Here is a 22953-nt window from a genome sequence, read left to right on the forward strand (position 1 = left end):
ATACCATATTAAGTGTGAAGGGAGAGATTGTTACTAGATAAAGAGCATGTTTTGAAGCAGAAAGTAAATTATAATTATTACAGAACTGTCTTGATCCACTGCTTCTTCCTTCAAGACAAGCAGAGTCAAAATTTATATCTGTAAGAACAGTTCAGTATTATCCATACGTTGCTGCTATATTGGCACTTATTTATTGTCAAGAAATTCTGACAATTAAAAAATGTGCTTTTTTAGTCATTAAATGTCCTGAAATGTTCTATGGGAAATTACTGCTTTAAGACTCTTCATGATTCAACTGTGTTATATGTTCTGAGACAACCCAAATAAACTAAGGCTCTAAAAGTTTAATAAAACCCAACAAAATGAAGCAATTCATATTTATATAGGAAAATAAAAACTAATGAAAACGAATATAAAGATGAAAAAAATTCAAAGAGAAAGCTAAAACAGCAAGAAAGGGGAAACTCAAGAGAAAATTAGAGAAAAAAGAAAGAAAAGTGCTTCCTATATTCCTGATAGCAGTTATAAATACACTTATATGTTTACCTGTTAATAGTAAACAAAAATATTGCCATTAATGTCTACTTTGTCTACTTTAATTTCAACGTACTCAAAAGCACTTTCACCAGAAAGCGATCTTTCAAGATAGCTATCCCCTTTATCCATTTTAAACTTTCTTACATCTAGTCTTTATTAATTTTTTGCTGAAAGTTTTTAAATCTTGCTCAAAATTGTCTGAACTACGAGATTTGCAGCATATACATTTTCTGAGATTTTCTGATAAAAGGATAAAAGAATTCCACCTGTTAGTCAATATTCTTTTTGAATTAGACACAATATCATATTTTCTTTTGTAATTCAGAAGGAGTATTGACTCAACAGGTGGAATTCTTTTATTCTGCCAGTCAGAAAATCTCTTTTTAGCTGTAAATTAATAGTGAATTTATTATATCCAAAAGTGTTTTAAGAAAATGAGGCTTATGCGCTTTGTGTCTATATAACCTGTATTACAGCTGTGAGCCTGTTAGTAATGGTAATAGTTTATTAATTGATTAATGTTATGACTATAAAAAATAAAAGTAAAATATTGGATCAAATTCCATGGTAAATATACTAAAGAAAATATAGTAATAAAATACATAAGTGGTAAATACAAAAAATCAGAATTCATATACATGATGGAGCTTGGGACTTTTCCTGAATCCCTTGCTCACAACTCGACCGAAGCCCTAGTGGAAGCCTGGGATAGGGCGGCCGCTGGGGCTTGGATCGCATTGTGCCTTTGCGGCCTCTGACCGGGTGTCGATCCCGGGTGGCTTCCTGGTTTACCGAGGAGCTCCGGGAGATGAAACGATGGAAAAGGCGCCTAGAGAGTGGCTGGAGGGCCAGCCGGTCCGAGTCTGATCGAACACTAGTAAGAATTCATATTAAATCCTACTTAGTGGCGATAGAAGCGGCAAAGCGGCAACATTTTTCCGCTCTTATCGCGTCCCCAGATAACCGCCCAGCCGCCCTGTTCAGGGTGACCCGCTCCTTACTTAACCAAGGAACTGGGGAAGACCCCTTGCGGGGTAGGGCTGAAGAATTTGTTCAGTATCTGCAGGATAAAATCGCTCAGATCCGGACAGGCTTGGACTCTGACTGGGTAGATTCGGGCGAGCCAACGGGGATGAATCTTGAGGAGACAATCTGGGATGAGTTTGACCCTGTGACCCCCGAAGGCATGGACAGGATTCTGGGGAGACTCAGTGCTGCCACTTGTGTGCTGGACCCATGTCCCTCTTGGTTAGTTTCGGTTTCCCGGGAGGTGACACGAGGCTGCCTCCAGGTGATTACCAACGCTTCATTGAGAGAGAGGTTCTTTCCCACCACCTTGAAGGAGGCGGTGTTGAGGCCCCTCCTTAAGAAGCCTTCCCTGGACCCAGATTCTTTAGCCAACTATCGTCCGGTCTCCAACCTTCGCTTTGTAGCAAAGGTTGTCGGGAGTGTGGTAGCACGTCAGCTTCCCCAGTACCTGGATGAAGCTGTCTACCTGGATCAGTTCCAGTTGGGTTTCAGGCCCAGATACAGCACGGAGACGGCATTGGTCGCGTTGGTCAATGATCTCTGGAGGGCCCGGGACAGGGGCTGCTCCTCTGTCCTGGTCCTATTAGATCTCTCGGCGGCTTTCGATACCATTGACCACGGTATCCTACTGCGACGACTCGGGGGGTTGGGAGTGGGGGGCACCGTTTTACGGTGGTTCTCCTCCTACCTGTCGGATCGGTCACAGTTTGTGTTGACTGGAGGGCAGAGATCGACCTCCAGGCACGTCACTTGTGGGGTGCCCCAGGAGTCGGTTCTCTCACCTCTCCTGTTCAACATATATATGAAACTGCTGGGCGAGATCATCTGTGGTTTTGGGGTACGATATCATCAATATACTGATGATACCCAACGTTTCATCTCTACCCCAAACCACCCAAACGATGCCTTCGATGTGATGTCCCGATGCCTTGAGGCTGTGCAGATCTGGATGGGGAGGAACAGGCTCAAGCTCAAGCCCTCCAAGACTGAGTGGCTGTGGTTTCTGTCATCCCAATTTGTACACCTTGTTCCATCTTTGGTGATAGGACCCAAAGCAAGTAAGCCTTAATGCAGCATTTATAAGACACCAAGTGCAGGTGGATTGCCTCCAAAGCATATTGAGACAGATACCCCCCACCACCACCACCAATGAAGAGATGCACTGGTCTTCATGAATCTCAGAAAGGTGGCAGATTAATGCATAAGCAACAGATGACATGAGCATACATATTCATAAATGAAAGATCTCACATTTCCAATATATAACAGTTCAAAACACATTGACGATGCTCCTCGAATGGTGACGAAACGTTTGCAACCAAATTGCCAAGCTCGAAGCTCAAAACAACAGGCTAATGTACAACAGTGCTAAGGTTACTTCCCACAGCTGTTTTCTATCAGAAATCAAAAGAGAGGGGAGAAAAATAGTAAAACAATAAATCGGGAAGGAAAACTTCTCTCACAAATCAAGGGGAGCGGGTAGTTTGTAGATGCATATTCCAACAAAGAGAAACATTTCCCATTACAAATCTGCAGGATTGTTCTAATAAGATAACAAACCCTGGCCTTATATGTTTATAAATCAACTTGATTTAATTGATTCCACTTATCTTGAGAACTGGTGTTTCCCATGCACGTTACCAGTGTTTCTGAAGGATTTGAAATAAAATCATCATCATCATCCCTGCTTGGGGAAAGCAGTAGCGGATTTCCTTTTGGCGGTCAATTCATAAGGATGGCTGTAGACTTGCTTAAGGAAAAGATGTGGAGTAAAATCTACATCTTAAAAAGAAAATATAAAAGAAGCTACTTCTTAAGAAATGTATCTGAAATGTTGACGTATGTGATGCAACTTAATACATTAAAATGTCCCCCTCCAGCTACCATGCATGTCAACTATAATCAGAAGGAAACTACAGAAACAAGTGTAAGCTCAAGGGAAGACAGGAGATGAGAACTGACAAAGTTAATGAAGCAGAATCAATTCTTCCTTGGGTTCTACCCGATGGCATCAATAAGCAATTATTTAACATTTTTGCAAGGTTTATTATGAATCAAAAAGTATTCCACCACTCAGATAAATCGGGGGAAAGGATTTAGTTACATTTTTTCAACTAAGCCATCTTTATTTTACATTTTTCGTAATCATAGATTTTGAATCCTATTTTCTATCATGGAAACCATGACAAAATATTTGCATGAATTTTAAGCTATGGCAAAGTAGTCATAGTGATCTTCCGCTCATGCCAAGATCATTGTTCTTGCAGGACAAAGCAAATCCACATTTTAAAATAGTTTGCAATGGCCTGCTGTTACAATGGTCAGTTTGTCCTTGCCATTTTGGTACGGTCCAGATAGATACAAGAGCAAATGATGTTGGGTACCAATTCGAGTTGCAGGGGACTTAATTCAATTGAAAGATGATGGAAATGCCTACACTTTTTGCTATTTTTCTTCTATTTCTGTGCTTGTCTTTTTAACGAAGTCAAAGTCATTTTAAAACAAGGACTCCCTTTATGTATGTGGAGGGGGGGAGGGATAGCTATTTTCTTTTTCTAGTTCAGAGTATATAAAAACTCATTTGATGAAGGTAGTAGCATTTATATCCCAGGGGTTTTAAACATAAAGTATACTTTTTTGTGCTTTTTAAGTTAAAAAAGAATGATGCAGAGATTGCTTACTTTGGGGAAACAACCCAAAAAGAGCAGCAGAAATGAATGCATTACATGAAGGTAAAAATAAAGGACGCCTAATGAGATATACTATGGTTGTCACATCAATTCTGTAATTCTGCTTTGCGTTTTAGACATCTGTGATTCTGGTTAAATTCTGCTCTTGCTGGTCAAAATGTTCCTTCTCAGTAGTTCTATAGGTTCTATAGCAGTGGTGGGATTCATTTTTTTTTTACTACCGGTTCTCTGGGCGTGGCTTGGTGGGCGTGACATGACTTGGTGGGTGTGGTTTGGTAGGTGTGGCAGGGGAAGGTTACTGCAAAATCCCCATTTCCTCTCGATCAGCTGGGACTCGGAAGGTACAGAATAGATGGGGGCGGGGACAGTCAGAAGTGCTATTTACTGGTTCTCTGAATTACTCAAAATTTCCACTACTGGTTCTCAAGAATTGGTCAGAACCTGCTGAATACCACCTCTGCCTGTAACCCCACAGCATGCCAGACCCTTGGTGGGCATGGCTTGGTGAGCCTGACAGGGGAAAGATACTGCAAAATCCCCATTCCCTCCCCACTCCTGAGGAAAGGTTACTGCAAAATCCCTCCCCACCACACTAACCTGGGAACTTTCCAGCTCCGTTCTCCTGTTCAGGGCAACAAAAGAAGATCAGCTGGGAGGCTGCTGGGGCTATATGCCGGTTTTCTGAACTACTCAAGAGTTCCGCTTCCGGTTCTCCAGAACCTGTCAGAACTGGCTGAATACTACCTCTGTTCTATAGGTGGCTTATAGATTTGCTTGACTGCAGCAAATTTTCAGTGGATAAAGAAAATGCTCAGTAAAGTTCAGGTGCCCTCCTGTTTTCATTACAAGCAAAGAATTCCTATCAACTTCCATTCCTCACCTGTTATATCTTTTCTGAAGGGCCCTAGAATGCCACCATTTTGAAATAAGCTGAAGTGGGAGGCTAATTGTTGTCTAGTAGACATCACTACCATGTTTTCCCGAAAATACGACATGTCCTGATAATAAGGCCATGCCATATTTTTCTGGTGGGCAAAAATATAAGCCCTCCCCCACAAATAACCCCCCTGGACAACCCCCACCTCTGGCCAGGTAGAGCGCCACTCACCAACCTAGCGGTATCCCGAAGGTGCCAAGCCGCAGGAACTGGGGGGGAGGCAAAGGTGATCATGTTGTTTGGTGCCTTCGGGATACCGCTAGGTTGGTGAACAGTACTGTGCCCAGCTAAAGAGGGGGGTTGCCTGGCAGCTGCTCTCTTGCAAGCAGGCTCCCAAAGAGCCGGGCACAACCTCATGGGCGAATGGCTGTGTTGCGCTGTCACAGCAACGCAGCATAACAGCCATGAAGCGACCATGCTCACGAGCAGCCACCCAGCAAACCCCCTTTCCAGCCGGGCACAGCGCCATTCACTGACCTAGGGGTATCACCAAGCCGCATGAGCGCCTGTTCGCCGCCTCCCGGCTCCCGCAGCTTGGCACCCTCGAAATGCCAGTAATGGTGCTCTGTACGGTTGGAGAGGGGGGTTGTTCCGCTCTCGCCCGTGCGCCTCCCAGCCTCATGATGCCGTGGCCCAGCTCTCCATGCAGAGCTAGGTTGTACTCTCTGCCAGCAGCTGACCCACAACCATAGAGTGTACGCCCAGAGCGGCCACTGCTGGAAGACTCAGTTTGGAAGCCGCCAAAAAAGCCATGCTGGGATGGCGGTGGCGGCGGCAGCAGAGGTGCCCTGGCTCTGCAGGGAGAGCTGGGCTAGGGCATTGTGAGGCTGGGAGGCGTGTGAGCGAGAGCGGAACAGCCGCTTGCACAACCCTCCTCTCCAGCCGTGCAGAACACCATTCACTGGCATTTTGAAGGCGTCAAGCCGCGGGAGCCAGGCAGCAAACAGGTGCTCAAGCGGCTTGGCGATACCCCCTAGGTGAATGAATGGCACTGTGACCGGCTGGAAAAGGCATTTGCCGGGTGGCTGCTCGTGAGCGTGGTCGCTTCATGGCTGCTGTGTTGTGGTGCTGCGACAGTGCAACACAGCCATTCGCCCATGAGGTTGTGCCTGGCTCTTTAGGAGCCCGCTCGCAAGAGAGTAGCTGCCCGGCAACCCCAAAACAATAAAACCTCCCCCCAATATAAATCCCAAGCCATATTTTGTGGGTAAAAAGAAAATAAGATCCTGTCGTATTTTCGGGGAAACACGGTAGTTTCTTTGCATTGGGAAAGTAGTCGATACAATACAGGTTGTCCTCGACTCACAACAGTTCATTCAGTGACTGTTCAAAGTTACAACAGCACTGGGAAAAGTGACTCATGACCATTTTTCATACTGAGACGGTTGCAGCATCCCCATGGGCAGGTGATCAAAATTCAGGTGATTCACGACTGACTCATATTTATGATGGTTGCAGTGTCCTGGAGTCATGTGATCACCTTTCGCGACCTTCTGACAAGCAAAGTCAATGGGGAAGCCAGATCCACTTAAATCTGTGCCTCTAACTTAATGACTGCAGTGATTCACTTAACAACGGTGGCAAGAAAGATAATAAAATGGGGGGAAACTTAGCAAATTAATTTAGCAACACAAATTTTGGGCTCAGTAAGTCGGGAACTACCTGTATGCACAGTCTTCACCTGGGTACATTTTGAAGCATATATGCTAACTGAAAATAGCTCCGTCTTTCTTTTAGGATCAGTGTTCAAGTTCAACACCTTTGTGCCATGAAAATCCCAATGCATAGCTCTCCGTCTCCACTTTTAATAATCTGTTGGAACCTGTCTTACTATCCAAAAGGTCACAATCTGTTCTTCATCATGGTCCCAGTTTCCTTGCTTAAATTAACATTGGAGATTGTTGCATTGCGTGTGTTCCGTTGCCTCTGTAATTTTTTTAAAACTGCAACATGCTAATCAATACATCGTCTGAAGACGAAGGAAACAGACTTTCTATCTCAAGAATTTCAAATGCCTTTGTGGCTTATTCCATAAGCCTAGAATTAACAGCAAATTCCATGAATGGCTATACCCTAAAACAAAATGGATATAAATAGTAAGCTGACTTCAAATATTTTTCCTTTACATTGATTGGTCAGGATCCTTGTAAGAAAATAGTAGGAAAAAGACAGACAAAAGTCCACCTTTAATTCTCTTCCTCAGAAGACGCGCAATCGTGTGTGCATGTGCATGGGTGCACATAGAAGCTTGGTAGGATTGTTCACAATGTATTATGGTTAATGTTAGAATCCTTTGTCTTGGATAATGTAAATACTTTCAGTAGGACATCCAGAGACATCTAAGAGTGGAGAAGTGGTTCCACTTGGATGAACGTCCAGCTAAAGCTGTATGGTTGATAACCCTACAATTTCTACAAGTGACTGTCCTTTTGTCGGAAAGTGCCCATTAGAGCAATTTAGTATGACCCATCTTCAGCAGGGTGTGTGTGTGTATGTGAGAGAGAGGGGGGGAGGAAGGGAGATGGGGGGGGGGAGTTATAAAATGATGATTGCTGTAGCAATCCTGTGAATGAAAGCCAGGGGAAAAAATGCATATCTTCCATTTTTAAAAACAAAACATCCTCCCTGTTATAAATAGTCATAAGACTTTTGCAGAAAAATGCTTCTGGAAAATGCTTGATTTCTGTCCTATTTCCAATTGATGTAGGATTTCCCTGGATGCATTCCCCCCCCTCCCCCCCAGAGTATAGTGGCAGAGGAATCTTGTCATTATGTAATATTTTAAAGTGTGGGGCTCTGTGGAAGTGCAGTGTGGAGAAGAGGGGTGGTGACGCCAGGAGTTTTTCAGTGCAGATTGGAAGAGCAATCAGTTTAGGGAGTCTTTCGTGAAACGGAGATTGCAAGCGATGCTCAGCTCTTAGCAGACAACAGCTTGAGATAACTGGGCTTGGAGGGAGCGGATTCTTTTTCCTTTTTATATGTAAGTGAAGAAATAGACATTCTGTTTCATCTAAACTTCACAAGTGCATCTGTTTGTCTATGTATATAATGCACACTTATGTTTGATGTTGCTAGCTTTCTTGGAAGCTGTATTGTATTCTGTATTTTAAAACTTAAGCAAAGTAGCACCATACTTTAAAGATATAGCTGTTTTAGTTGTAGATTATTTTTACAAAGCACAGATTCATTGTGGGGGAACTCTGCTCTTACCTGTCTTTAGTAAATTAACAAGTGGTTAGCTAAATTAATAAACAGAAATGACGCCTGTCAGTAAATGTAAAACTGAGCTAAAAGAAAACTCAGATGGTAATTTGCTCAAAATAAAAATAATTTTCTCTTTTAAGAGCTGTGAAAATCTATGTTATCTTGATGATCCTTTAATTTTAGATCCCCTCCCCCATGTTCTTTTTTAGTGAGTCTTCACTCTTTGCTTTTGTTTCAAAAAAATGAGCATGAAGATAGTTTTCTTTTACAACAGCAGTGAAATGTGCTTAAAAGGTTATGGACAGAAACACACTTGATGAGACTCAGCAGGATTAAAATATAGATTTAATGAGAATGGTGCATCCTCAGCAATTGCCTTAAAAACATGTAGGAGTATTGTTAAAAGACTATAAGATCTTGACATGCTTGGGGATGCAGTCTAATTGGTGATTGAATTGTGTGTGTTGAGTCATTTGAGGCCTTGGGTGCTCTGCTTCCTTTGGTGTAAATGCTGCAAAAGTGAAGAACTACACCTTAGTTATACACCACAATGCTGCTATGTTTATATAGCATAGTTGAATCAAAGCATCTGCCTTTATGTGTGTAGCTGGTTGGAAGTTAAATTCTTTCTTATACATGTCTTAATAAGTTCAGGCAAATTTGCTTCCAAATAAGTATACTGAAAACCACACATTTCCCAATTATTTCTGTGCTATTTCTGTGAATTAGAAATTAAAAAATGATGATGCATCTTATATTATTTATTAATAGAATATTTAGATTGTATTGAAATGTAATACAAATTATTTAAAAACCTATACTGGTATTTCTCACTATCCTATTCATTGAGATAAAGGGAATTTTAAAATATTTATGAACCTTATAGAGTGACTATGCCAGATGATGTGAACTTAATTGTTTTGACACTTGACCATCTACCAAATAGTGAAGATCTGTGTCTGGAATGTAGTATGGCTTGATAAACTGATTTTTATATTTTAAATTAATATTTCCATATTTGAAAAATATTGAGATAGAATTATATTTCCAAAGAAAATGGAATGTTACATTGTGCTAGCCAACTACTACATAATGAGTAGCTATATAGAAACCAGAAAGAAAGCATATTAAATGCTATTTTAATGAACAGTAAGCTGTGGAAGGCGGGGGAAGTCTAATTTTACTGTATATTTATGTCCATTCAATGCTGAAACCCCAATAGGAGGTAGACATATATTTAGATAAGAGATGTGAAAATTATGCTGGAGGAAGAACAAGGGGTGATTTTTCTTCCTTTCTTGTGTTTATAGTGTTGGGATTTGGGTGAGAACCATTATGACATAACTTAGAACTTCTCTGTGTTGATGTACTGTACATCCATGTCCAGTTCTTGCCTGTGTTAAATTGATATACACTCAGGATTGCTTTAGGTGGGTTTTGATTGTAAATCTGGAGACATTTGGCTGTCAGGTGAAAGAAACCAGGACCCAGGATAGAGTTCAGAAAGCAATGAAAGTTTATTCCATGCAATCTGTATTCAAGAATCTGGTCTACTAACAGCCAAGGCAAATTGTTGCCAGATAAAAGTCAACAGACTTCAAGGGAGACTGGACATAGTTCTTTTTTGAGGGTGTAGAGACGCCCGACTGATGATGCACTTGATCCCACCATTGGGCTCAGTTTAGTCCTCTCCTACAGTGACCAGTGTACACAAGGGTAGTGGGAGCTGAACTAAATAGCATGACGCCACAAGCTCTTGTGTGGCTTGAATATGTCAGGAGGTTCGTGCGAAATCTAGATGTGTGGTCTGCTAGGTGTTACATTCTTGAAATTCCAAAAATGTTTTGACAAAGGGTCTTTGCCTAAAGATCTTGAATAAAGTTAGGTTTACTATTAGAAAGCAGGAAGCAGGCACTAGGACTAAATTAAAGATTTTGTACAATGTAAATAAATGAATTGGGTGGGTCTCCAAAGAACAGACTGGAACTGATGCCATTTTAATAGTCAGAAAAGATTACGGAGTGAAACGGAGAAATAGATTGTCATCCAGGTCATGGTTGTCCCAAAGGTGCTTCTTCAGGAGGCGACTGCACTTTCCTGTTCTTTCTCTGAAGACGTTCTCATCCAAGAAGCTTCTTCAACTCTGACAGGATAGTGGGTACAATTTGGGGTGAACACCCTTTGAATGGTGTGGGAGTAGGATCACTATTCAGGTGACACTGAGGACACAGATAAACCTCCAAGTGCTGACCCTTTAAAAGGATGCAAATGACCAGCTGTCTGCAAGGAATATAAATCCCTCCATTCCCCACTATCCTGTCAGAACTGAAGAAGCTTCTTGAATGTGAAGTGAAAGGTATTCAAAGAAAAAACAGTCCAGTTGCCTCCTGAAAAAGCACCTTTGAGAAATAGATTAGCCATAATGCTATCACATGACATTAAAGGCAGGATAGTGAAATGTAAAGCATATTATGGCTAACTCCATAATTAGGTGGAACAAATCAAGGTGGGACAGCACATTTTTCTACTGAGGTAAAACAAAAACCTGTCTCCTAAAGGATGGTGAGGCAAATGAGTGAACATTCAATTTCTCTACTTCAGTCTTGTCAGTTTTTGAGTTCACCACTTCCCCAAATTATCTTTGAAATGTTAAGCAGCACTTTTTATTCATAAAAAGAAAATAAAAAATGTTTTTGACATTCCAGTCTTACACATAAACATGCACATACATGCACTCTTGTTGTCTGTGCACATATTTTGTAGGTGTTTGGTAATTTGGAAACAATATTCCTTCTGAGAGGCTTATATGTGACAGGATGCATTTTGAAATTCTTACCAAATATAAAATAAGTTCTTTCCCCGTTAGACAGATTAGCAAACTTTATAGAGAAGTGACACAAATCCTGAGTTATGGAGCAAGCTTATAAATGACCCAAACTCCCGTTTAGAGCTTGAAGGCAGATTGTGTCAAACTCCAATGGAAAATACAAATAATCCAGTGCATAAGAAACACTTTTGAAAATTGTAGTTTTTCCAGAGAAAATTGCAGCCAGCACTTACCACTATAAGCTGTCCCTATTACTGACAGCCTTATATGTTATCTAGTTATACAGCCAATATACTGTAGGAGCAGTTATTCGGATTGAAATAGACCTTCCATTCTAAACATCTCCTTAGCATATTTGTTCATTTCAGCTCTCCCAGCATTTTGTCTTTTAAAATTTTGTTTAAAAAAAGAGAAAAAAGTGAAAAGAGAAAAAATAAAACTAACAATATGTTAAGAAAACCTCAGACTTCAAAGAAATCCTGAAAATGTAATCACACAGAAAAATCCTGAACTGTCCTTCCATTATATTGATCAAAGACCATTTTATAAGCAGAGAATAAACATATCATAATGACCCAAGTTGGATGGCACAGTTTATCCATTATAGAAAAGTAGCATTCCTTGCAATCCCTCCATTTATTAATTTAAAAAATTATCTAAGCTATTAGTACTCCTATCAACTCATGAAGATGTTTTTAAAATATCCAGTGTATTCAAATTGGAATTAACCCAGATTGTAAATTTAGTTTGCAAAAAGGGATACAAATAATATTTCTCTATCCCAATATCTTCCAAATGTGGAAAAAATGTGAGAACATTGCGGAATCATAACTAAAAGTGGATCCCAGCCCTGCCATGATATCAAAAGATGTACATCGTTATTTTTAAAATGTGGTATCATAGGTTTGGGATGGTTACCTGGCTTGCAGGGAGAAGCAAAGTCAAAATGTTTGCCTGATTATAAAGCTGAAAGTCAGAAAAGTTAACCCCACCTTACTCCAATTTTATGACGGACTTTTTGACAAAGAAAATCCCGTCCTTCTGTCAACGGAATCTTTACTCAGCCTTTAAATCCTATAAGCCTTTTTAAAGGTAGTCAATCCCACTCTTCTTCCTGACAGCATTTCATTTTTTTAATTAAAAATGAGAAGAACAAATAGTGCTGGCTTTTAGAAATGTTAGTGTTAATTGCTCTGTTACATAAGCGCATATTTTTTTTACTTCTAATTAATCCATGATGCCATATTAAACGTTTACACATATACAGTTGAACTATTATATAATAAAAGGTTTTCAGAGACAATACGCATGTTTCCCATGTTTTTAATGTACTTTCTATCTTAGCCCAAATATCTCTTCCCTAGTTAAATCACTTTTGCTTCAGATATTAAATACATATTTTAGGATTTCCCCCCACTCCAGTCTTCCATTTATTACATTCATAGAGATCCTCATATCTGACTTCTCTTCAACACAGCATAGACATTTTGAAGCTGTTGGAATTCCTATTCCTGGATATTTCAGGGTCTGTCAAATCAACTACTTCATTGTTCAGTCATTTATGAGTATCATTTTAAATAGCGCTGATGCCCTTACAGGCCTTTAGGGCACTTTTTCCAATCCAGTGCCTGCATTTAGATTGGGTGAGATTATAACTTCTGTATGTCTCAGGGAGCATGACTTTTGGCAAATTCTGGGAGTTTGCACACAGTGTTTTGGTGGGATATGGTGAGAAGTATCGCTTTCTATTTTTTTCTTTGATGAGAATGTAACTACTCCATAGGAGTCGACTTTGTAAGCTACATATGACTCTGTAAGTATTTGCAGGAGCGCTGCATTTGAAGCTTCCCAAAAGCTTTATGGAAGTCCACATAAATAGGCTGGAGTCTCATAGTGGTTTATCACAGTATCTATTAGTTGATTTTGGTGTTGGCCTAGTCATTATATTATGGCATTTGTGACTATTTATAACCCCAGCCCATTCATTCATATTCATGATTTCATAATTTATGGCTTGGCTCTTTCTTTAAGTTAAGGATTGTGTTGACTAGAGTCAGAAATAATAAGTCTCCATGTGATTGCTATAATCTCCTTGGAAATGTTTGTTGACCACAATGGGAAGCATGATGTTGGCTTATCATGGTATTTAGTGCAAATCACAATGATGAAGAAATGATAAAACATGTGCTAGGATATTACAAGACAAATCTTGGCCTTTTATGCCTATGCAATGTCAGATGCAAATATGTAAGTCATAGGACAGTGTTGACGAACCTTTCCGGCACTGAGTGCCGAAATGGGAGCACGTACGTCTGCCGGAAACCAGAAGAGCACCTGCCCAGTGCACATGCACACGCTGTGAAGATGATTTTCTGGTTTCTGGCACATGCATGCGCACTGGCCAGCTGGTCTTCGCATGCACATACGCATCAGAAACCGGAAGACCAGGTGGCCAGAAACCGGAAGATCATCTTCCTGGCATGCACATGTGCACTGAGCGGCTGCTCTTCCAATTTCTGGTGCTCCTGCACGCATGAAGAGCAGGTGGTCTGAGCGCCGGAAACCCAGAAGAGCAGCGGGTGATGGCTCATGTGGCTCTGCATGCCACTTCCAGCACACATGCCATAGCTTCACCATCATGGTCATAAGATTTTCCTCTCTTTCCTCCCCTGCAGATGCTTAGATAGATTATGTTCAAAGTTAGAATTGTGCTATGTGGAACATTCTCCTTTTGAAGATTGGAATGGCCCCAACCTGTTAGCCTTCTGTAAAGGTTTTAAGGGCTGGCTAAGCTCCTGAAGCTGGGGCAATACATGCCCCAAGGATCCCGCTTCCTGGCTATATTAAGAGGCCAGATGTCTTGCTCTAAATTAGATGTTTTCATATTTTCATTGTATTAATGAATTTTACAGTTTTTATTGTTTTTAAATGTTTTTTAATATTTTAATTGTAATATATGTTTTTGAATTGCCCGGAATCATTTGCTGAGATGGGCGACTATAGAAATCAAACAAACAAACATAAATCACACTTATGAACCGTTAAATCAAGACCGAACCTATCACAATTAATTATTACACATTTAATTTACATAGCACATTTCAAGCTGTTTATCTTGGGTCTAATTGATGAGAATTCCTCTTGATTAACGCAACCAGTATTTTTCCTCTAGTTTTACAAATGTGGGAAGTTACAGGAGCAGATATGATGGTTGAAATATTTAAAACAAATGGTTAACCATGCTTTGATTTTGCTAATTGAGAGTTTGTGCCAGCTGCCATATGGCCATCTTGCAATTCATGAAGTCATTAAATCTGTTAAATTCCATTTTCCCTCCAATGCGGAACCAGAAATAAGGAGGAAAATATTATTGACTTGAGAGCTAAGCAGCCTTTTTCAGTCATGGTGTAATGGTGTGGGAGTCTTTTTTTAAAGGTTTCTTGAGAGAGCTATATATCTTGCATTCCTTTTTTCTTTTTTAGTGTACCAAATGGAAATAAGAAGGCGGGTTGCTTTAATTAAGGATTGTTGAATTCTGTACACAAGTTGCATATGAATGCCAACTAATTTAATTGAATAGTTTTTTTTCTTTTTTGTATTTGGACCCGTTTTCCGGTGCATGTACTTCTTGTTACTACACATTTGGTAATTTATCTGTGAACCGACTTCCTTGAAAAACACCATGCTTCTACCCTCATGGAAAGCTCTGGTTTTGAAGAATTTTGAAGAATTAATATGTTATTACTGTAAATCAGTCTACAGTAACTTACAGCAAAGAAGCAGGATGTTTATTTTCTTGTTACTGCTTACCCTGCCCTCGGAGATTGCCTTTTGCTGAGTTGAAGAGTTAAATCACCCTATATAGGAAAGTTTCAGCAATTAAAACACAATCATGTTTCTATGTTATTTATACTGCCTGGACTGTCAACGGATCATTTGGACTGAGATTATTTTTTACAGTGTCTAAGAGAAGATTTAGAGTTATATATTTTATATAAACAATGCCATGCATTTATTCCTTCATCACTTAATGTAGTGTTCAGAGACACATATCCAAATGTGGAGTTATTTCCTAAAACTGATTTTCAATAGATGTGTTAGATATAGTCCCTTAATTCCTCACTGGAAAGTCTAATACATGTGAAGGGCATGAAGTTCAGAAAGACTTCTCTAAAAATTTCCAAACACCTCTAATTATCTACTATTTTAAGAATAATTTTGTACAGAAACATTTGGACAAAAACCAGCAAAATATAAGGGAACGCCCTTTCCCGCATGAACTTGTTATCAGTTTGGATACAGTTTTCTACTGATGCAATTATAACTAGGATATTCAAATAAAGGTCATGTATAATTTTAGACATAGTATAATTTTATAGAGGAACGCAGTGACTCAGTGGGTAAGACGCTGGGCTTGTCGATCAGAAAGGTCGGCAGTTTGGCGGTTCGAAGCCCTAATGCCGCGTAACGAAGTGAGCTCCTGTTACATGTCCCAGCTTCTGCCAACCTAGCAGTTTGAAAGCATGTAAAAACGCAAGTAGAAAAAATAGGAACCACCTTTGGTGGAAAAGTAACAGCATTCTGTGCCCTTTCTGCGTTTAGTCATGCCGGCCACGTGACCACAGAGACGTCTTTGGACAGCCCTGGCTCTTCGGCTTTGAAACGGAGATCAGCATTGACCCCTAGAGTCGGGAACGACTAGCACATATGCGCGAGGGGAACCTTTACCTTATAATTTTATAAATAGCGTAAAATGTTCTGCTTTCTGGAATGGTGTCATTTTTTAAAAAAAAACACATTACACTTTAGCATTCAAATCACTTAGTGTGTCAGTGTCACTGAAAATTGTTTTGGGTCTCTTCAGGGCAGCAAGGTCTTTATGTAATATTACCTGATCTGATGGCTTTGCTTGTACTATAATTTTAACAAGGTTTCTTAGTTAAGAGACCTTGCTGAGAGATTAGATATATAAAAGTAGTTGCTGTCTTGCAATATTTCCATTTCAATTTAGGGGATTCTCCTGGAGATGATCAAAAATAACATTGATTGGTTGGCCTTGGTTTTCGCAGTGCTCTTTACGTGCACTGCTTAATCTCTAAAGACTCCTGGTGATTATTTAACTATATATATAAAAAAGTTAAGGCATACCTGTGAAGCGATGGACCTATAACAGCCTGCTTAGTATAACGTGTAAGCTTTACAGAAGGGATCTCTGTTGGAAGACATGGAAAAGTAGGTTAGATTTAGGATTAGTTATTTTACAGTTGAGTAGTGCCTAATTTTAGAACATCTAGCTGAAAAGTATACCTTGAAGTATTCTTTATGCTGCTTTCATCAATTTCAAATCACCCTTTCAATTCCAAGGGATAACTTATGGAGAAAGTAGGGCATTCTTTATTCAGGGAATAATATTATTCAGAGAATAAAATCCAGCTTCTATATGAAAGTACTTATCTGAGGATTCAGTGTACAATGCACAGTTTTTTCAAACCAAGGGATAAAGCAGAGCTATATATTAATTCCCTTCCTATTTAAATTCTGCATTAATTGGTTGGTCCAATTGTTCTTTGCCCCAGCTTTATTCTTCCAATGGTCAACAGGTAAGCTCTGAGAAGAGGCCTTTGTGTCTTCGGGTCAGTAGTTGTATGACAAAAATCATGGTATTCTATAAATGTTTAACAAAATCATAGTTGTGTATTGGTGAACATAAAGTAGATTCAGATGTATAGATATTTGATGTTGTTTTCCAGTCTTCAGGCTCCTGGATGACTTGGACTGAAAATCAGAGATCTGGGTCTACAATTCCCAACCTTTTCTTCTCCAACATAAATTTGTACAATCACTCTCTGATTAAGACCTCCTAAGGAAAGGCAATTGTCAAGCTATTATATGGTGCATTTCCAAGAACTTCTCTGTCCTGGAAACAATTCAGGTTGCTATCTTTAGGATCTGTCATTGTCTTCCCAGTGCTTGGAGGCAAAATCTATTTCAGTAGCAGCACATATGTGAAAAAGCAAACTCATTTACTGGCTTAAACTGACATTCTGCCATGAAGTCTCAGACCCCTTGATTCTACTGAGTAATTTTTACTTAAGTTGGAAGAAGATTTTGGAGTCACGCTACCTTGTCTGGCTTCAAAGAAAGCAAAACCAGAGTTGAGAATTCAGCTTTGGGAAAAAGAACAAAGCAAGACGCCTCTGCCATTTTCTTCCAGGGGAATCTCAAACCTTGTGTAGCAAAAGTCAAAGTCAAAGTAAGAAGAGGAATAGAGAGAGAGGAGGGTACATATGTGAACAGTTATAAACAGCATCTGTGAATCCACAAGTGATCAATGCAGTAGTCACCCAATGGGGTGTTTTGAGCACTTAAGAGATTGTTCTTGCTGGTATCTTCAGTGATTGCATCTAGTTATCATGCTTTCTATTGGGTAATTTCTTATTCTATCACTTTTTAAAGCACCACAGTAATGAGTATCACTTTATAAATGGGCTGCCTTTAGTTTTAGCTTTTATTAAATCCTAAATCCTTTCCCATTCTGCATTATGGAGCAATTTGGCAGAAATCTTGTTCCTGTTACATTATGAATGTAAAATGAAAGATAGCTTTTAATTAGAAAACGGTTCCACAGTTATTGGTTTTAGTTTAATGATTTTAAAGAGGTAGATGATTGTCTATAGTTTCCCATTAAGGTGATGATTACCTATTTGTTACATTGAATGAGGTGTGGGTTTTCTAAGAATTTGCCTGGTTTTATAGTGACCCTTTATACTAAAGGTGCTTTTCCTGCGCCCTTTCTAGTAATAGATTAGTCCAAAGGCCTATTCAAACAGTACTGTCCATGCAAAACTGCCAAACCAATGGCTTCTTTAATGTTTCAACTGATAGCCCAGGTAATTTTCTTCTGAATCAACGGCCAGAAATTCAAATCACAAAACTGAGCCATTGATACTAAGGCAAGATACTTTACTTTACTTTACTTTATTTAAATTTCTAGACCGCCCCCTCTCCCAAAAGGGATTCGGGGCGTTGTACAGTCAAATTAAAAAACAAGAAATAGATAAGAATAAATACAAAAATACACAGATCCTTAAATACTTAGATGAGGAGGCTATAAAAACTGTATCTTAAAGTAAAGCGATTAAAAATAACCCCTAAAAATACCCCAAAAAGTTAAAGTTAAAATAATGACCTAGAAATTCCCAATTAAAAATATCTGCCAGGAGGTAAGATAAAACTATGAATGGGCCAAGCCGGCTAGTCGAAACAGGTGAGTCTTTAGTTTTTGACGGAAGGAGCGGAAGTCGGTGGTGGTTCTGATGTCGGGGGGGGGGGAAGGTCATTCCAGAGGGTTGGGCCCATCACAGAGAAGGCTCTACTCCTAGGCGCCGCCTGTTGGCATTGCTTGGTGGACGGCACCAGAAGGAGTCCCTCCCTGTGAGAGTGAATTGGTCGCAGGGATGTGTGCGGTAGGATGCGATCCCGCAAGTAGCTAGGTCCTGTGCCATGGAGCGCTTTAAAGATGGTGATCAACACCTTGAAACGCACCCGAAAAACCACAGGCAGCCAGTGCAGCTCGCGCAGGAGCGGTGTTACGTGGGAGTACCTAGTACTCCCCATGATTGCCCGCGCGGCTGCATTCTGGACTAGCTGTAGTCTTCGGGCACGTCCCAAGGGAAGCCCCATGTAGAGGGCATTGCAGTAGTCCAGATGAGACGTCACCAGCGCATGAGTGACCGTGTGTAGGGCATCCCAGTCCAGTAAGGGGCGCAATTGGTGCACCAGGCGAACCTGGTGGAACGCCCCCCTTGCCACGGCTGCCACATGGTCATCCATTGACAGCCGGGCATCTAGGAGGATGCCCAAATTGCGCGCCCGTTCCACAGGGGGCAATTGCTCGCCCCCTATGGCCAGTGATGGTGTCAACTGGCTGAACCGAGGTGCCGGTAGCCACAGCCACTCAGTCTTGGAGGGGTTGAGCTTGAGTCTGTTGTCCCCCATCCAGACCCCGACGGCTTCCAGACACTGGGACATCATTTCAACAGCCTCGTTGGGGTGGTTTGGGGTGGAAATGTACAGCTGAGTATCATCAGCGTACAGATGATACTCAACCCCAAAACCACGGATGATCTCCCCCAGCGGCTTCACATATGCGTTGAACAGAAGGGGTGAGAGGACCGACCCCTGTGGCACCCCACAAGTGAGTGACCTCAGGGTCGACCTCTGGCCCCTGCCAACACACATTGCGTCCGGTCGGAGAGGTAGGAGCCGAACCACCGCAGAACGGTGCCTCCAACTCCCATCCCCTCCAGCCGGCGCAATAGGATACCATGGTCGATGGTATCAAAAGCCGCTGACAGATCTAATAGGACCAGGATAGAGGAACAACCCCTATCTCTGGCCCTCCAGAGATCATCAACCAACACGACCAAGGCCATCTCTGTGCTGTGCCCGGGTCGGAAGCCGGACTGGCGTGGGTCTAGATATTCGGATTCCTCAAGGTGTCGCGGAAACTGCTGTGCCACCACATTCTCTACAACCTTCGCTAAAAAGGGAAGGTTGGAGACTGGACGATAATTAGCTAGCTCCATCGGGTCGAGGGAAGGCCTCTTGAGTAAGGGCCTCACCACCGCCTCTTTCAAGGCAGTAGGTAAGGACCCCTCACCCAAGATAGACTCTGCAGTCTTTCATAAATACATTATAAGTATTCTTAAAATAAATGAATGAGTCACTAAACAAAGCAAGCTACCATCTTCAATACTGTGTGTTCTCTCTCTTTCTCTTTCATATGTATATATATAGTGTGTATATTAGTGGTGGGACTCAATTTTTTTTACTACCGGTTCTTTGGAGGTGGCTTGGTGGGTGTGACAGGGGAAGGATACTATAAAATCTCCATTCCCCCCCCCTCCATGGGAAGGTTACTGCAAAATCCCCATTTCCTCCTGATCACCTGGGACTCGGGAGGCAGAGAATAGATGGGGGAGGGGCCAGTCAGAGGTGGTATTTATCGGTTCTCCAATCTACTCAAAATTTCCGCTAACGGTTCTCCAGAACTGGCCAGAACCTGCTGAATACCATCTCTGCTGTATACGTATAAAATGTTTGTATACATTTATGTATAGACCCAGTTTAGTGTAATGGTTAAGGCATCAGGTTGGAGACTGGGAGTCCCACCTTAACTACAAAACAATTTGGGTGGTCTTGGGCCAGTCACTTTCTCTCAGCCTAGGAAGGAGGCAGTGGCAAACCACTTCTGAAAAACCTTCTGGAAAAAACCCGCAGGGACTTGTCTAGGTCGTTTCCAAGAATTGAATACACTTGAATGGAAGAAAAGAACAGGCATATATGTATCTATTTCTTTGGAATGAAGAACTTAGATAACAAATTAGAATATATGTACTATTATAGATTTCAGCTGCAATCCTGTAAATCTATCCACAACTGAACCATCAAAAGAGGAGCCAATTGTAAGAAAAATACAATAAACTGTGCTCTTTTCAACCTGCAGAGCACTAGAGATATCACAACGTTGTGTCCACATTTCCATGAAACTCAGATGAATGGGATGGAAGGATTAAAAGATATTTCCCTTCTAAAGCCATTGGCAAGACAACTTACTGATGCAGACAGACTCCGGAAGGTCATCCAAGAACTTGTAGACACAGAGAAATCTTACGTAAAGGTATTAGGCATGCTTAACTGTTCCTTTGTCTCTGTTAATCTTCCTCCATTATTTTTGTGTTTGCTTTCTGTATATCACCAGAGTTTTGAGAAAAGAAAATAGTAGCCACAGATGCATTTCCATAGTGCTATATAATCCTTTTTCAAATGTATTGCTTAGCAATGTTAGGAGTTACAGTTCTACAAATTCGGAGGGCACCAAATTGAGGAAGCCTGAATTACATAAGGGTGGCCCTCAATAGTTATTCGTTTAGTGACCATTCCAAGTTACAACGGCACCAAAAAAAGGACTTATGACTGCTTTTCACACTTATGATCATCGCAGTTTCCTGGGGTCATGTGATCCACCTTTTGCCACCTCCTGACAATCAAAACAAATGGGGAAGCCAGATTCACTTAACAACCCTGTTACTAACTTAACCATTGCAGGGATTCACTTAACAACTGTGGCAAGAAAGGTCGTAAAATGGGGACAAAACTCACTTAACAGCTGTCATGCTTAGCAGCAGAGATTTTAGATTCGATTACAGTCATAAGTTGAGGACTATCTGTACAAACAAGATTTGAGGGAGAGATTGAGGGCAGAAGCATAATGAAAGTGGAGAACAGATCACCAGATCTCATCTAGCCACATTCTTAGCTTTGGTCTCTTTTGTTAAGGATTTCTAAGAAATTTCCTTCTGGGAATGCTGCCTAATATCATACCTATACTCATAGATGAATGCATAACTAAGTATTTTATAATATGCTCATTGTTTTGACAGTTAAAACAGCAGATAATGATTAAATACTCAATGAACAGGGTTTTTTTCCCCTTAGAAGTGTTACAGTGACCAAAGTAAAAAAGCATTACCTCATAACAATTACCTTGTGCCCTCAAATGTTAAGAAGAGAGTTGCTTTTAAAACTATGCAAATCTAAATAATGTTTGATGTTCCTCTAGGATCTGAGTTGCCTCTTTCAGTTATACCTGGAACCTCTTCAGAATGAAACTTTCCTTACTCAAGACGAGGTGAGATGTTTCCGTGGTTATTTTAACTGCTCTCTAATCTTATGGAGGTTATGAGCATTTCAACTGTATCAGACATTTTAAGAGCATTTTCTTTTCTTTTGAGTTAGCTATGCCTTGATGATCAAAGTTGACCAACCTCCTTATCAAAAACGTTTCAAAGAAGTCCTTAGTTTCAGAAATTATCTTGTTCCTCTGCAATTATTAATGCTGTGTACCACTTTGTTTATCTCTAGCTTAACACAATTAAACGTTAGGTATTCTTTTCTTGGGCAGTCTCATCTTCTCAATGTTTATTCCCCCCCCCCCCGCTTCCACACAGATGGAGTCTTTATTTGGCAGCTTGCCAGAGATGCTGGATTTCCAAAAGGTATTTTTAGAGACTCTTGAAGATGGAATTTCTTCCTGCTGTGATTTCAGCACACTCGAAACCCCGTCTCAGTTTCGGGTAAATACAATTTATTACGTTTTAGAATATGATAACTATTCCCTTTGATTTCCTTTTTTTCTATATTTTCTCCAGTCATAATTTTTTATGCATAAAACTAAAATGCACTTATATTCTATAAGAAGATCTCCCCCCCTCCCCTTTACGGAATAAATTTTGAAATACCTTTTCCAACCTGCTGAGGTCAGGTGAACAGTTTGAGAATCCCAGCAGTGACTAGCTGAGTCAATTAGCTTGTACAATCACAGTACAGCAGCATGAGTGAAAAAGAGTTTATATCAAATAAATGAATCCCTGTGTTTATCTCTAACATTTTAGAAATCTCTGTCCCTAAAGCCCCTCATATTTCACAGAAACATCTGCAGATCTTTTCGGGGGGGGGGGAGAAGCAATGAAGGAGAATCAAGGAAATTTAAAGTCTATAGTGCTGTATTTAGCAACCATTTGCAGTTACTAGGATAATGAAGGGGAAAAAAACCACTTTAGGACAAATCCTTGAATTTACAACCTGTGCAGGTCTGTAAAGCAAAATACGATCATAAGTATACTTAGCTTAATTACGGAATTGTTGGCCTCAGTTGTGTTGCTAAA

At 40.6% G+C, this 22953-nt stretch overlaps 1 protein-coding gene across 4 annotated transcripts in view; it reads left to right on the forward strand.

Moving 5' to 3' along the window:
- TIAM2 (TIAM Rac1 associated GEF 2) overlaps window positions 1–22953 on the forward strand; it is a 99222-nt gene that overhangs the window by 59009 nt on the left and 17260 nt on the right. For all 4 annotated transcript variants that reach the window (XM_081941868.1, XM_081941866.1, XM_081941867.1 and 1 more), the window contains exons 14-16: window positions 20733–20906; window positions 21849–21917; window positions 22237–22362. In XM_081941868.1, the coding sequence (XP_081797994.1) occupies window positions 20733–20906; window positions 21849–21917; window positions 22237–22362 (369 nt within the window). The remainder of the gene's footprint in view (window positions 1–20732; window positions 20907–21848; window positions 21918–22236; window positions 22363–22953) is intronic.

This window comes from Natrix helvetica (genome assembly GCF_964273705.1).
Source record: "Natrix helvetica genome assembly, chromosome: 2".
NCBI classification, from domain to species: Eukaryota; Metazoa; Chordata; class Lepidosauria; order Squamata; family Natricidae; genus Natrix; species Natrix helvetica.